This window comes from Saimiri boliviensis, chromosome 3 (genome assembly GCF_048565385.1).
Source record: "Saimiri boliviensis isolate mSaiBol1 chromosome 3, mSaiBol1.pri, whole genome shotgun sequence".
In the NCBI taxonomy this organism is placed as follows: Eukaryota; Metazoa; Chordata; class Mammalia; order Primates; family Cebidae; genus Saimiri; species Saimiri boliviensis.
In genome coordinates, this window is record NC_133451.1 from 74643738 (window position 1) to 74660251 (window position 16514).

The following is a 16514-nucleotide window of genomic DNA, read 5'->3' on the forward strand; positions in this document are numbered from 1 at the left end:
ATCTTCAACACTACTTGGTGTAACCAGTTTATAAAATTTTCTTCATTCTAGCATATGAAATGATGTTAATATTTTGCTTTAATTTGTATTTCTCTGATGACTAATAATGTGGAACCTCATTTCAGATACTCATTAGCCATTATTTACAGTATCTTCTTGCATGGCATATCTGTTTCAGTCTTTTACCCTTTTTTTCACTGGGTTATTTGTCTTTTTATTGATTTGCAGAATTCTTTGTAGATTTTGGATACAAGTTATTTGCCAGTTCTATGTATTACAAGTATTTTCTCTGATGCTATGGCTTGCCTTGACATTTTCTTACTAGTATAAAAGGGAAATTAAGTAATCTATTATCTAGACTGTGGGCCTTTCAGTCCCTGATTCAGATAATCTTTCCACTTGCTATTTTCATGAAGCTAGTCAGATAAATAATGAGAAAATGAGTTGAGACCTGGCCAGTATTTTTAATGGGGGGAGAGAAAAGGAAAATTATATATATATATATATATATATATATATATATATATATATATATATATATTTGGAGACGGAGTTTCGCTCTGTTACCCAGGCTGGAGTGCAATAGCGCGATCTCAGCTCACCGCAACCTCTGCCTCCTGGGTTCAAGCAATTCTCCTGCCTCAGCCTCCTGAGTAGCTGGGATTACAGGCACGTGCCACCATGCCCAGCTGATTTTTTGTATCTTTAGTAGAGACAGGGTTTCACCAGGTTGACCAGAATGGTCTCAATCTCTTGACCTCGTGATCCACCCGCCTTGGCCTCCCAAAGTGCTGGGATTACAGGCTTGAGCCACCGCGCCCGGCCCCGATATATATTTTTAAAATGGAAAAATAAATTGGTAGAAGGGAGAATTTATTAGGTCAAGATGCTTGAATTAAATTTGGTAGACTCTCTAGCTTCAAACTGATCCTCCAAAAAGACCTCAACTCCCTTCTTTTTTTAGACTGACTCTCAATCTGTCGCCAGGCTGGAGTGCAGTGGCACAATCTTGGCTCACTGCAACCTCCGACTCCCTGGTTCAAGTGATTCTCCTGCCTTAGTCTCCTGAGTAGCTGGGATTATAGACACGTACCATGATGCCCAGCTAATTTTTGTATTTTTAGTAGAGACATGGTTTCACCATGTTGACCAGGATAAAGTGATCTGCCCACCTCGGCCTCCCAAAGTGCTGAGATTACAGGCATGAGCCACCACGCCTGGCCTATTCTTGTATTCCAATGTATATTGGGCACCTACGATTTGTAAGATGGCCATATAATTGATCATACAAACTAGGACACTTTTTAATGAAAGAGCTATTATCAAAAGCTATTACCAATAATTATGGCAAGACAACAGGTATAAATTGGGACATCCAAGACATACCGTTACAACACATCTTGTATTTATAGAATGAAAGGAAAGAAACATGGCCTCTTATTTAAAACCTCCATGACATAGAGGTGTGAGTTTGTATACCAGAGTATAAGGTCTTTGGGTGATAAGTACCAGAAGGCCTGAACAGTTAGAAAATGTGCCAGTTTCTTAGCCCACCCTCTTGTCCAAGGAATCAGATAATTTTGTCTTGGATCATTATTTCTATAATACTTGATATGCAAGCTGCCCAAATACTTTTTAAAACTATTTGTTTAGACAAATATCTTACCTATAAGCCTTTGTAGATGATGAATATTTAGCTGAGGTTAACTTAAAACATTCCAGTAATTCTTGCATACTTTAATAAAGATTGTTACAGTTACTTGTGCCCCCTTGACTATTTAAAGCATTTTGGACATTCTGAAATAACTCAGGATTAAAAACTACAGTCTCTATTTAAAAAACCATATTATTTGCAAATTTTCCATTGGTCATTTTACAGGATCTGTAAAGATAAAGGACATGTATCCTCCACAAAATACTCACAGATTATCGCCATCAAGGAATTGAAGTTGCCAATGTTAAAACACTCCCGAGCTACATCAATGAAATACTCAATCATTCTTGCTCGGTGCTTTTTCTTAACGGGCTGTACAGAAAAAGACAATAGAGGGCAGTTACCCAATATGAAGGCCCAACAGTTCTAAAGTAAGTATAAAAATATAATACTAAGAGCTAGGAGACAGAAAACTCATTTCCTCACCATACAGATTTCTGTAGCAACCAAGTAGCTGAGGCGGTTAAACCATTCCACATAAGCTTCTAAGTTTCGTGTTTTCTTCCGTTCACTGTAGCAACTCTTTAGAGAAAACAAAGTAAACAGATGAGTTAGAGAAAAAAAAGAATGGATTAGGCTCTCTCTCATTTTGTAAAATACAAACCTGTATTCTCAGTTTATAGATTAGGAAAGCTTTTTAGAACAAGAGAAAGAGAAAGACAACCACTAGCATTCTTCAATATCCTTACAGAAATACCAAAGTCGTTTAGGATAGTCCAGTGAAACACCTGAGGTCTAGAAATGTACTCTGATGCATTTATAAAAGTGTCCTTACCTCCCTTCTCAAGAAACTAAGTTAGTCTGGATTGTGTCTTCAGAAACACAATTCAGAGGAAGAGTTCTGGCTGCATTCCAAAACAATCTTGACCCAGTTAATAGAGTGCAAATACCGACTGCTATTAACACAGCAAAAAGTGGCTAAGAGTACAGAGTAGAAAACTTTCTCTTAAAATTAAGCATAGGACAAAATTTTAGAACAGGATGTTGCAACAAACTAAATATCTTCCAAGTACATAAACAGAAGTCTATACCATTATGGTCTTTAGTAGGGTGAGTAACACATTGTTCAAGGGCAAAAAAGTTAATCTCAACTTGAAGTTCAAGGGTAGCTTGAAGAGGCTAATTACAGCCCTCTTTCCTTTCTTCCAAATGAAACAAACAAAAAGTCCACGAGCTTTCTACTGCAAAACAAATTCTTCACTTCCTGTATTAGGAGAAACTATTCTAAGGCTGGAAAACAGCTGTTGCCCCTATTCCCAGAAGGCGGCTTTCATCCGCGGGTGTTGGAGTCTTTGCCTAACAATTCAAAATGCTTCCAGGTCACCAGGAGAAAAACATTCTTTTTTTTTTTTTTTTTTTTGAGACGAAGTTTCACTCTTGTTACCCAGGCTGGAGTGCAATGGCGCGATCTCGGCTCACCGCAACCTCTGCCTCCTGGGTTCAGGCAATTCTCCTGCCTCAGTCTCCTGAGTAGCTGGGATTACAGGCACGCACCGCCATGCCCAGCTAATTTTTTGTATTTTTAGTAGAGACGGGGTTTCACCATGTTGATCAGGATGGTCTCGATCTCTTGACCGTGTGATCCACCCGCCTTGGCCTCCCAAAGTGCTGGGATTACAGGCTTGAGCCACCGCGCCCGGCAAAAACATTCTTATACGTATACATTGATTTGACAGTCCATGCCCAGCATTATTTTCTTTAATAGTGGGCTGCACCTAGGCAATACACCTCTCACGAGAGATTCAGCCTAAAACAAGAGGCAAAGCAGTCAAGCCCCTTGCTCAGCAAGCTGGATGTGCATCCTGTCTTTCCTGCCCCTGCTATTGTTGAATCATGGGCAGAACCTTCTCTCTTATTTTCTTTCTGACTTCATCTGCTAAAACCATTATGCTTTCATCGCCTACTTTAATCACCACAAATGCCTGCATCTACTTGCTGTAAAGGTCTTATTAAATTTCCCAATAAGGAGGAAGAAGAGGCTACAAGTCAGTGATGGGGCGATATGATAAAGGAGCTTGGAGATCTCACTCAAGAAAACTGTAATGAATCAGACACGGCTGATGGAAAAAATAAGTAAATAAACTTCCTGATTTTGAAATCTACAACAGAATGTAGTTCTAACTTCTGTCCCTTATACCCACTATCCCAGACTGAGAAATTCCATTTCTGGTTTCAGGGCTGACCTTTGGGTAGACCGATTACCTTGTCATTATCCAAAGGGTCCTTCTGCACGAACGCCTGAACAAATTCTTCTGGCCCAATATAATTGAGCCTCTCCTGAAACACAAATGCAGCAGGTCAATAGTATTAAAGAATATGAAAAGGACTGTCAACTCCCTCTATGACTTTTGGTACCTTTCCCATTTTTTAATGAAGATTATAAAATAAGCCTTTAATACTTTCATCACCTTCAAGATCTGAGCAGAGGCAATTTTCTGCTTGGGTCAGTGTTCCACAAAATAGTGAACGACTGAGTGGGTTTTGGAAAAACTGATTAGAGGCAGAAGGTTAAGGAGATCAATAAACTCTTTGCTCTTCAGCCTTCTTAATATTTATTTACAAGTGAATTACCTGAATATCAGAAGCCTTCATATTCAAATCCATAAACAAAGTATGTTTCGGCTATCTCAAATGATTTGCCATTTGAATTTTTCCGACCTCTCCTGTGACATTACTGCTGCATAAATATTTTGTCTGGTTGCCAAAGCAAAGCACATTTGTGGTTGTAAAGGGCAAGGATGATAACAGCCTTACCAGCTCTATATGAGTCAGCTGCTGGGCCAGCGTGTAAGGGTCGTTGCAGATGGTAATGATATCCCTTTGTATGGACTGTGGCTTGGTCTTGAGAACTGTGAGCCGATCTGTGGATGTGGAGCTGATTTTTGCCAGGACTTCTTCGTACTGACTAAGAGTAGCAAGTTTGCGGATCAGACACTGCATCATCTGCTGGGCATTCTTTCTGTATGTCTGCTAGGGAATAAGCGAAGAATTACATCTGTGCTCTGCATGTGGGGTTTTGCCACTATGCAAACTCAGAGACTATGTCCTCAGATGATGATGATTGTACCTGGACATTGGAGAATAAATTTGGCTGAGGGCAATTACCGGAAGATTCAGCTGGCTCTAACAGTTTGAGACACGTGCATAAGGCATCTGTTAAAACCTGTAAGGTTTATTTCTTCTTTGGGGTTGCCACTGAGAGTACAATTCAGGTTGGGCCACAAAAACACTACAGTGACAATTTAGATTACCTCTTGAGGGAATCCAGTATGATGAGTACTAACTATAGATAGTTATTCATAAGAGGTAGATATTCATATGTAACTAAATATCCTTTGTTCCAGCAAAGAAATACACCTAACCAGTTTACTTCTGGTGGGCTGGAATACACTGATCACAAGTCAATGCATCCTTTTCCCAATGCTTTTTCTTTAGGGCCACCCTCTTGATTTCTCAAGTCCTACCATCCCCAATCTCATCAGTCTGGCTACCTAACAGAAACACACCATTACCTCCCACTCACCCTTCAAACCACCTTCTTCGCTTACACATAAAACATATATTAGATTACCATGAGGAAGAGGTAGATATTCATTTTTGGCATTTGACCTCTACTTGGCTCATATTCATTTCTTTTGCATTCATGACTATTAATGTTCACAACCAAACTCTTCCACATGGCGCTTCTCCCTGCAACACTATTCTCAGGGGCCACCTTGTTTGCTCCTTCATAATGCTATAGCCACATGCTTAAGAGAAACTGGTTTAATAAAGCATTGCATGTAGTTTAGGTAACTGTCGACCTCCTGGTTCTTAAAACATTTGTTAAATCAAGAAATGACTTCACAGTTCATCAATCCCAGGGCACAGTTATCATGATATAAGTTGCAGAGTCCATTTAGGCTTCCTTTTCCAGCCAAAAATTGCCAAAACAATATTCTTCTAGGTAAATGATGATGCCTGTATCAGAAAAAGGTACACAGGCCGATTCAATGCTAACAGGGTCCTTAGGTTAAATCTCCAAAGGAGAATGGCCCCAGTAAACCTACAAAGGTAGAAAGGCCTATGTTTATAACCCCACTGCCTTTAACAAAAATACCACAATATCATTTGCTGAGATTAATTATCTGAAAATTAAGTGGCATTTACCTGCAAGTATAAGAGCCACAGTTTTGTTTTGTTTTGTTTTTTAGAGAGGCAATTTTATCAGAGCATATTACAAAAATCCTAATGAAAAGATACTTGCTTATGAGAATGACAACATATCTGGAAATGGTTAATTCTCTCATAGTCAAGGCATAAAAAGCATACACAGCCTTCTTTTCCTTCTCTTCTCCTTTCGTTAGTGTACATTCTGCTGAGTTCTTTCAACTTGTCCATTAGATGACCTCTAGTTTCCTGTACAGTGATGGACCACCCTAAAATCACTACTGAAACACCTGCATATTTAAAAATGGAACCATCAAACAGCCTACCTTCCATATAGCATTAAGGTTATCAGTTAAGAAAATTCTATTTGGTAATATGTTTGTCACTCAAGGGAAATAAGTCTCTTTTTTGGAATTCAAAGCTGTTCAAGGCTAAGTTGAGGGTTATCTTAAATCTCTCATTCCCATTTCCCTCTTCTCTTTTACTTTTATAAACTTGAGTTACATTAAAAATCTATGGCCAGGCATAGTGGCTCAGGTTTGTCATCCCAGCACTTTAGGAGGCGGAGGTAGGAGGATCTCTTGAGCCCAGGTGACTGAGACAACATAGTGAGACCCTGTCTCTACAAAAACTTATTTATATATTGACTGGTTGATTGACTGAGACAGAGTCTTGCTGTGTCGCCCTGGCTGGAATGCAGTGGTGCAATCTCGGCTCACTGCAACCTCTACCATCTGGGTTCAAGCGATTTTCGTGCCTCAGCCTCCTGAGTAGCTAGATTACAAGCGTGTGCCACCACACCCAGCTAATTTTTATTGCTATTGTTGTTGAGACGGGCTTTTGCCTTGTTGGCCAGGATGGTCTCAGACTCCTGACCTCAAGTGATTGCCCACCTTGGCCTCCCAAGATGCTGGGATTACAGGTGTGAGGCACTGTGTTCAGCCTCTACAAAAATTTAAAACTTGGCTGGGCACCTGCAGTCGCAGTTACTTGGGGGAGACTGAGGTGGGAGGATTGCTTGAGCCAGGGAGGCTGAGGCTATAGTGAGCCCTGATTGTGCCACAGCACTCCAGCCTGGGTAACAAAGTGAGAACCTGTCTCAAAAAACAAAACAAACACATCTACCAACTTAAAATGTTTTCTTCAGTCCATTGTCCCAAATGTCATAAAAATGCCTACATGAGAGTTAGATACTACTTGTAATAATTATGCAAATATTTCACAGTGTATTATATAGAATGGTTAATAAACAACTTGTTGGAGATACTTTGGTTACTGCATGTGCTATCCAGGATAGAATCGCTTCTCAGCCATTTGGCTAAGATCAAGTGCAGAGCAGAAAACACATGTTACAAAGTTGAAGTTTCACAGTCAGTAAAGCCTGTTTAAAAGACCAACCCACAACTGTATGTTACTACTTTACTAAACATAGTTTGATATGAAGAAGGGACTTATTTTCTATGCTAAGTCTTTCTCAGAAAATGCCTGAGATTTCTGTATAAACAAATTTAACTTGTGTCCAATAGGATAGTTTAAAAAAAAAAAAAAAAAAAAAGAAACATGGCCCAATCATATACTGGACTACTGCGAAGCAGCTGAAAGAAGATACAGCTACCTGCACTGGCGTGGAAAAATTTCCAAGACATACCACTCAGACAGCAAGCAGGATCAAGAACACGAGGTAAACACATACGGAAGCAAAAGCCATACACACTACTTTCTATGAACACCTGTATACATAGGAGCAGCTCTAGAAGGATACACACAAAACTGACAACAGCTGTTATTTTAAGAGAGAAGTAGGATTGGTGGAAGTTTTTTGGTTTCTTTTGCTTTGTGTGAATTATTTCTTTTTTAAAAAATCCAAGTGAATATATTCCTATATTACTTAATATGTTAAAAAGAAAATGTTTTTAAAACTTTTCCACAGAACGGGATTTCTTGGATAACACAGTATAAGACATGTAGAAGAAAGTTCTTTTCACTTAAAAAAGCCAACAACTCATTGAAAAATATTCATTATTCTGTGCCTCAGCTGCTATTCCATGCATCTTATCATTCCTACATCCTGCACCTTCTCCCTGCCCCTTCCCGGGATCCCCACAAAAAATACTTTATTCAGAAATGACCACTTCTTTTCAGGGTACCACCAAGGGTACCCACTGAGAAGCAATGAGCAGAACAAATAGCTGAATGGGGGCGGCCTGTGTTCCACCCCAGAGATCTTGATTGACTTGGTCTGTAGTGCACTTGGGTCACATGATCTAGATGCTCCTCAGCTGATCCTTGTACAAGCCAAGTGTAAGAAGCAATGCTCTGCCTGCATATCTGCTGAAAATTTTTATTCTGCTGAAAAGTTTTATTCTGCAATTAAAAAAAAATATTGGGGGAAGAGGTAGAGAAATGTATAGTCAGGTTGTTAGAAAAAAACTGCATCAAAACATAAGGAAAAATGTATGCAATAGAGTATGGGGAAAGTTATTCAACAACTGGTGTGTGAGCATGTGAGAGAGGGTATGTATGTGACCTCTTTTAAAAGTTTCCTGTTGCCATTTGATTCCATTTGAGAAATCAAGCTTTGTGTTGTTAAGCATAGTTCCCGAGTCATGAATTACTAAATATGCACTTATTCTTTTTTATAACTTCAAATGCCAGTGACAGTAATTACCTGGCAAATAAAGATAGAAGTTCTTATTATAAAGACCAGCCCCTTAAGGAAGAGAAAATTGCATTCTACCCACTACAGTCATTTGTCATGTAATTCAATCATTAGTTTCATTTCATGTTTCTTGCAGGCAAGTCCTAATAAACCACTTCATTTTGGGCAAATCCCCAGGGGGGAAACATATTAAGCCAAATTATGTAGAACTGTCCTGGCGGATTCAGAAGAACCTGACTAAATTATATATAGGGCACACCTGGATTCACTGACTGCCAAAAGGGGAAAAAATAAAAAAAGTCCCAGGCAAGAAGCAACAAATCCCAACCCAGGCCCACACTGCTTCCAGTAGAGGGAAATAATTTTTCCCTATTCCAGTAATTCATTTGTTCATTTACTCGTTGATTCACTCATTCATTCAAACACTACTGAGAGACTACTAGGCGCCAGGTACTGAGCTAGGAGTTGACGATTCAGTGGTGAACAAAGATGGTGCAGCATGGGGTCTAGAGGGGAAAACAAGCAATAAAAGTGCAAGTACAGTCATCCCTCAATTTCCTTGGGATGGTTCCAGGACTTCCCTCAGATACCAAAATCTGCTCAGGTCTCTTATAAGATGGTATGGTATTTTCATACAACAACTGCACATCCTCCTGTATACTTTAAACCATCTCTACGTTATTTATAATACCTAATAAAATCTAAATGCTACGTAAATCACTGTGATACTGTATTGTTTAGGGAATAATGATAAGGAAAAAAAAAGTCTGTATACGTTTAGTACAGATTTAATATTTTTTGAATATTTTCAATCCGAGGTTGGTTGAAACCATGGATGGAGACCCCATAAATACAGAAGGCCAAGCTGTAATTACTCATCACAGAGTGCTAGGAAGCACTGTGAAGGGAAAATCAGTGACAGCCAATAATGGGAGGGGGTATGATCATACGTCGGGGTGCTGAAGGAAGGTCTCTCTAAGGAGAAACACCTAAGCACATGACTGATAGGGAGGCTTACAGGCAAAGAGCTGGAGGAAGGACATTGATCACACAGTTTCAGAGCTGAAAGGGCATTAACACAAGGCAGTTACTTCTATGATATATAGAGATGAGGAAGGAATAAGGATTTAGAAGACTTGCCAAAACACACTTAGATAAACCCGCTGGCAAGTGTGGATTTGAAGTCTGAATACTAAATAGAAGCAGCTAAAGAAACAACATCTCCCTGTGAAACCCAAACTGATCAAGGCAGGTGACACCTCTCCACTCAACCCTTCGTTTAATCAATTCCTCAATTAGAACTGGCTTGTCTTCTTATCTCCTCTTTCATGCTCAAAACCATCTGAACTTCTCAAGGTTTCCATCAAGAATATGTTATTAACACAGGAGTGTTGAAAAGAAGCCAGGGTCAGAAGGCTGTTTGGCCCTCCTCTCTGTTCTACCCAGCTCTCAAATGGCTTGCTTCTGTTAAACACAAAGACCGATTCCCATCTGGTAAACACAGATAGAAATGATCTCCCCTTCGACTTCCACAACAAGAAAGACCATCCATTTGGTATTTTCAAAACACCAACATTTTATCTAAAAAGAAAAAGATTGTTAAGTTTTTTTTTTCTTAGAAGAACTAATTTATAAAGGCAATAGAGGGAAAATAAGATGACTGACAAATAATGCTAAGTAGCTGAAGAAAACTTGGCTGAAATGAAAACTGTCTGACTTAGGTCTCAGCCGTCATATAAGAAAAAGCCCTTATGATGTCACTAATCTTTTGAGCAGCTTCACATACATAAACCAAGGACACTGAGCCAGTATTGACCCTTCCAAAAAACTCAACAGCTAACCGCTCTAACATAAGATTTATTACAAAACTGCACTGTGATGCTTAACTTTTGTCTTTGTAAGCAAGGGACTTATCAATTCATACCTGGCTAGAACCTGTAACAGACAAACTGGCAAAATGACTATAATCGTCATAACTTGCACAGTGACTCAGGAAATGACTCATTGAGCCTGGCAGAAATAATGACTGTCTCAAGCACTTGGGTTCATAATAATAGAATGTCATAAAGTAACAGCAAAATGGTTAATCCCATTTTCAGAAGAATGTAATACAGGAAAGCCCATACAAATTTTTCAAGAGCTATCCTTATATAATTTTAGTCTGATTTTTTTTTTAATTGGGAGAAATGGCATTAAAATGTACTCACAAATTTATGGCTGGGTGCAATGGCTCACACCTATAATTTCTGCACTTTGGGAGGCCAAGGCCAGTGGATGGCTTGAACCCAAAAGTTCAAGACCAGCCTGGGCAACATAGTAAAGCTTTGTCTCTACAAAAAATAAAAAAAAAAAACTAAAAACTAGCCAGGCACAGTTTTATGCAACTGGAGTCCCAGCTACTAGAAAAGCTGAGGTGGGAGAATTGATTAAGGCAGAGAATTCAAGGTTGCAGTGAGCCATGATCACACCATTACACTCCAGCCTGAGGAACAGAGCAAGGCTTTGTCTCAAAAAAAAAAGGATAGGGTATCTCATTATACATTGCAGCATACCACTGGAAGAGTGCTCAAGAAAGCTTATTCATAATGGAAAACGAATTTTAAGACGAATGAAATGCAGCATCAGTACAAATGCCAAATGCTTCATCTACTTTTTCCAGGTGAAAGTGTATCTGTGCCTAAACAACTTGTTCCCAGAAGCCGACCTGCAACACAGAAACAAGGACATCCTTGCCCAACAAGTCTCAACACAGAATACTAGCCCTCTGGGCCTGCTTCAGAAAGGATAACACTGAATTTGTCACAGCTAGTAGTTGGTGCTTTTCAAAGGCTCAATTGAGGGAAGTGATATTTATGAAAGACTATCTCAGAGACTTACCTTTAATCTCCACCTATACTAGATTCTATCCTTAAATCAACATCTGGGCACTGGAAGACTTCCCTCATTTTCTCAGTCTTCTCTTCCCTCAAAAATTATCTTTGCTAATTTACACATGAATCTATGAACTCAGCTTCTGTCCAAGAACATGTGTTATAAACACCATAAAGAATAGCTTCCAGGATCTCATTCTATGCCCCCATACAAAGTTCTTCAGAAGATAGTTACTAAATTTTTCATTTAATTCCCTCAAGAATTAGTATACTTTCCATTTTCTGACAGGGAATATCACATGACCAGCTGTATTTCCCTTTCATCTGGAACTTAAACTCATTCCACAGCAGTCCTGACCTCCTCTACTGGTTCTCAACATGAGCATATTCATTTTCTTCCTGCCATGGCCCAGAATGTCTATTTCTATTTATGATTTATTAGTCTACTATGTATCATCTATTAATATATTAATGTTATTTACATTGTATCTACTAGTGTTTACCTCTATTAACATGGCATTTATTATTATCCACCAGCTGTGTCAAACCTTTTTGGAAGGAAAAAAGGTATCAGTAAAACTAAATCACACTTGCAACATAAATCCTGTGCAAGAGGTGACATGAACATAGCCCCAAACTAATCACATAAAACTCTAGATCACATCCCTTTGAAGTGGGATGGTATAATCATTCCCACTTGATATACTAAACAGACCAATATGTGATGTGAAGGGCTGGCCCAAAGGCAAAACAGAAAGCAGTGGAGATTATGATGCATAATTCAGCACCATTTCCGACCCAAGCTCTGCCTGGGAATGTCAGCGGCTGTGCTAAATTCAGGTTACGAACCTCTTCGCCACTGGCTATTCGGTGAGCCAGATCTTTTAAGTTTCTCATCATTCTTTCATCCCGAAAATCATAGGGAAATGTTTCCGTCCATTCAGTGAGGAGCTGAAGGATTTTGGGTGCAATTTTTCTCATCTGGTTCTAGGAAGAAAAAGCAAATCTAATTCAGTGATATTTATCACTACGGAAGACATCAAATAAATAGTAACAAATAGTTTCACTGATAAACTTCTAGTGTAAAGTCTTTAGAGATGAAGCTCCAAAACCTCTCCCTCCGTGTCAATGCCAAGTGCCACCAACTTAAGGCAGGACCTAGGGTTCCTCCACTGCATTTGATTTATTTTTTTTAGAACTTTTTTCTTTTTTTGTTTTTCTTTTTTTTTTTTTTTTTTTTTTTTAATTATTGTTACTATTTTTGAGACAGGGTCTTGCTCTGTCACCCAGGCTGGAATGCAATGGTACGATCTCTCCTCACTGCAACCTCTGCTTCCCAGGTTCAAGCAGTTCTCCTGTGTTACTCTCCAGAGTAGCTGGGATTACAGGCATGCGCCACCACACCTAGATAATTTTTGTATTTTTAGTAGAGAGAGAGTTTCACCATGTTGGCCAGGCTGATCTCGAACTCCTGACCTCAGGTGATCTGCCCACCTCAGCCTCCCAAAGTGCTGGGGTTACAGGCATGAGCCACCATGCCCGGCCTGCATTTGATTTACACTGTGTTCTTTTTTCTTTATACCATTCACTATTCCCCTTACATAGCCCCAATGCCATTTATGCAATTCAGCCTGAGGATAAGCCAGGGTTACTTAAAAAACCAATTCCCCCGGGCGCGGTGGCTCAAGCCTGTAATACCAGCACTTTGGGAGGCTGAAGCGGGTGGATCACGAGGTCAAGAGATCGAGACCATCCTGGTCAACATGGTGAAACCCCGTCTCTACTAAAAATACTAAAAAAAATTAGTTGGGCATGGTGGCATGTGCCTGTAATCCCAGCTACTCAGGAGGCTGAGGCAGGAGAATTGCCTGAACCCAGGAGGCAGAGGTTGCAGTGAGCCGAGATCGCGCCATTGCACTCCAGACTGGGCAACAAGAGCGAAACTCTGTCTCAAAACAAAACAAAACAAAACAAAACAAAACAAGCCGGGTGCGGTGGCTCAAGCCTGTAATCCCAGCACTTTGGGAGGCCGAGGCAGGTGGATCACAAGGTCGAGAGATCGAGACCAACCTGGTCAACATGGTGAAACCCCGTCTCTACTAAAAATACAAAACATTAGCGTGCCTGTAATCCCAGCTACTCAGGAGGCTGAGGCAGGAGAATTGCCTGAACCCAGGAGGCAGAGGTTGCGGTGAGCTGAGATCGCGCCATTGCACTCCAGCCTGGGTAACAAGAGCGAAACTCCGTCTCAAAAAAAAAAAAAAAAAACCAATTCCACAGAATCTAAGCCATAGAGTTAACATTCCTAATAAAACAAACTATAATATTAGAATATTCAAAATATACCATTACCTTATCACTATCAGGATCACTTAGTTGCTGGTGCTCAACACATAAGTGGCAAACTTTGGCCATTAGCTCATACGGATGCATAAATAACCGAGAACTGAGTAGGAAGGTAAATATGTATGTTCTCTGCAGCAAGAGAAAAAAAGTCATCATGGTTACATTCTCTCTGCAATTAATATCTTTCCTTTATACTATAAATCTTGTTTCATTAAGTTCTGATCACGTTAATATGCTGCAGTTTCAAAAGTAACGCCTACTAGTAGTAAAACAGTGTAAGCTAGATTTCTCCTTAACTTCTGATTATGTTTTCCCTTAAACCATACTAAAAATAACAGAAGTACAGGATAAGTTTGGCTCCTGGAATTATTCCGAGCACATTTTCACATCCATCCTCAGGAAGCCAGGATACCAAGACACATAACTCACTTTAGTAAAGAAGAATGAAATTCAGCCCAGAGAGAGAAATCTTACTTGAATATCCTACCCATACAGAACATGGTTCTGTGTCCAAATATGTTGTAACTCAATGAAAACCAAACAAAAAATAACAACAAAAAACCCAACCTACCCAATGCACATAACACTCAAGAATTCTCCAGTGTGGCTAGCATGTCACACTGAACTGTTTGTGTCAGAACATTCAAAGGCAGGCTTTCAAGTAACCTATTTATTTGCTTAAAGGCAAAGCAATTTAATAAAGCACAGTGTAACACTATATACTTTTCTTTAACCACATTGTCTTCCAAGATGCCAGTAATGAAGTAGTGCTTATTTGTTATAATAATTTCAGACTCCCAATGAAAAGAGAAATTCCATGGGACTTTTCTTTTTTTCCTTAGGCGCCTTTACTAGCTCATAAACACTTACAGGGCTGAACAAGGGGTTCCTTTTACTTTTGATTACAAGTTTTCCCTGTATGGCAACACATCTGAAAATGCCATGTAACAAAATACACAAAGAGAGATAACTCAGTAAGAAACACTGTGGTGAATTACTGTGGCAAGCACAAACTATCCTTTGCACACCAAGGTTATTATTAAATTTATAAAAACAAATGAATGCAGTCTCTGGATATTTTAATGAGATCTTTATCAATAACCAGCTGCTCAGTAAATCTCCTACTACTAAGTTCGATTCCATAGAGGCAGCTGTAGCACAAGGGAAGGGGGAAAAATCACTTATCCCAGAAAGAAAACCTGTGTTTGATTGCTAATGCTGGGAGTGAGACCATGAGCAAATACTCAACACTCTGAATTAAGTTTTGTCCTCCCTTCCCTCTTGGAATTACTGCAAAGACTGAGAAAATACACAACAAATTCCCTAGATTAGAAAGCGCTATCTATATAAATGTAGGTTACCAAGGTAAAACAAAGCAAACATGTCATCTGATGTCAAATCTACTAAAGAATTACATCTTAAGCATAAATCTTGTTTTCTCTTCCATATACTTTCCTTTGTTACATTCACTTTTCTTAGCATAGTGATGGTCTTGGAAACAACAACAACAAAAAGGCATTACATATTCTGGGAGCATCCAATGTTCTCTGACATTTCTATTTAAGGACTAAGCTATATGCATGAATCAACTCTACAGATACTTCATTTAGATAGTATCAGACTGCCTACAATGTGGTACCTAACCTGAAAAGAAATTGATATGCACAGTACACCAAAATCTGATCCTTATCCAGGTTCAATGTGATTTCAAAGCAATTGATAATCAATATGCAATTTCTTATTAGAAAAACTCTTGGAAACCTAGATATAATTCTGTATCATCTATGGTCCTTGCCTACTGTACTGTAATTTCTACTCACTGCCAAGGATGTGTTTCAGAGAAACATGAATACCTACATCTGGATAGTAATCCACATTAGGTACTAAGTGCTGGATGAGTGCTTCCAGGGATCCAGAGAGGAGGTTGTTGTCATGGTAATACAACCCTCCACAGCTGTCCTCTGCAGACTGATAGAGGTTTCGATTGTAACCACTGCTGTCAAACATTGCTGAAAAGGGAGGAGTCTGAGGCATGCTTTCCTAAAAGGAATAAAAAAGAAGAAAAACAGTGTCAGCAATATGCAGTATGAAAATAAAGGTAAGCTTTAATAGGCACTAAGATTTAATAGTAATGAGAATAGGCAATTAAAACAATGGTTCAGGTTCTAACACAATATCAGATCCCATCAAGAACCAAATTGCTCTCTGAGTACCACATGTATGCACACTTTGAGTACCACTCTCATTCAATCAAATATCAGACAATGCTTAGGCCAAGGGCCCCATCTGGACTTAAAGTCAAGTCTCTGGCTGTCATATTTAGATGTCACTCCTTCACAGCAGACTGTGGAAGCGGGCAAGGAAACTGAACTTGGATTGCTTTATTGCAGAGTCAAGTATTTTCCTAAGGTGAAAATGTGTACACTGTAAAATTTGGGTGGGAAAAGTTACCTAACACTGAAGAGCTATCCGAAGTACTGGAAGACAACCGAATTGAAGCTGAAAACACTAATTGCAAAATAGGCCTAAAATCAAAGTACACTGTGTGCATGTTTATATATGTATGTGTATACAAACAAGGTTTCCTGCAGATTCCTCAGTTTTCGCTGAAAGGACTGAATAGTCAGATGTTGATTTTTACCCCTTGGTGTTAAATTCTCCTGGGGATGTGGGATGGTTATCTGTAAAGCCTCAGTTCTCAATAAACACGCGGGCTGATAAGGCACCTGATTTGGAAAACAAGGAGTACTGTGACAGTCCTGAGACAAGTTGCTTC

General features: G+C 39.4%; 1 protein-coding gene across 7 annotated transcripts in view; it reads right to left on the reverse strand.

Annotated features, from left to right (window-relative positions):
- RASGEF1B (RasGEF domain family member 1B) overlaps positions 1 to 16514 on the reverse strand; it is a 623038-nt gene that overhangs the window by 17215 nt on the left and 589309 nt on the right. For 5 of the 7 annotated variants that reach the window (XM_074396345.1, XM_074396343.1, XM_039468543.2 and 2 more), the window contains 7 exons: positions 15596 to 15778; positions 13745 to 13867; positions 12242 to 12379; positions 4469 to 4684; positions 3917 to 3991; positions 2141 to 2236; positions 1924 to 2026 (listed from right to left, as the gene is read on the reverse strand). In XM_074396345.1, coding sequence (XP_074252446.1) covers positions 1924 to 2026; positions 2141 to 2236; positions 3917 to 3991; positions 4469 to 4684; positions 12242 to 12379; positions 13745 to 13867; positions 15596 to 15778 — 934 coding nt within the window. The remainder of the gene's footprint in view (positions 1 to 1923; positions 2027 to 2140; positions 2237 to 3916; positions 3992 to 4468; positions 4685 to 12241; positions 12380 to 13744; positions 13868 to 15595; positions 15779 to 16514) is intronic. The other 2 variants (XM_074396344.1, XM_039468544.2) reach the window with 1 other exon arrangement.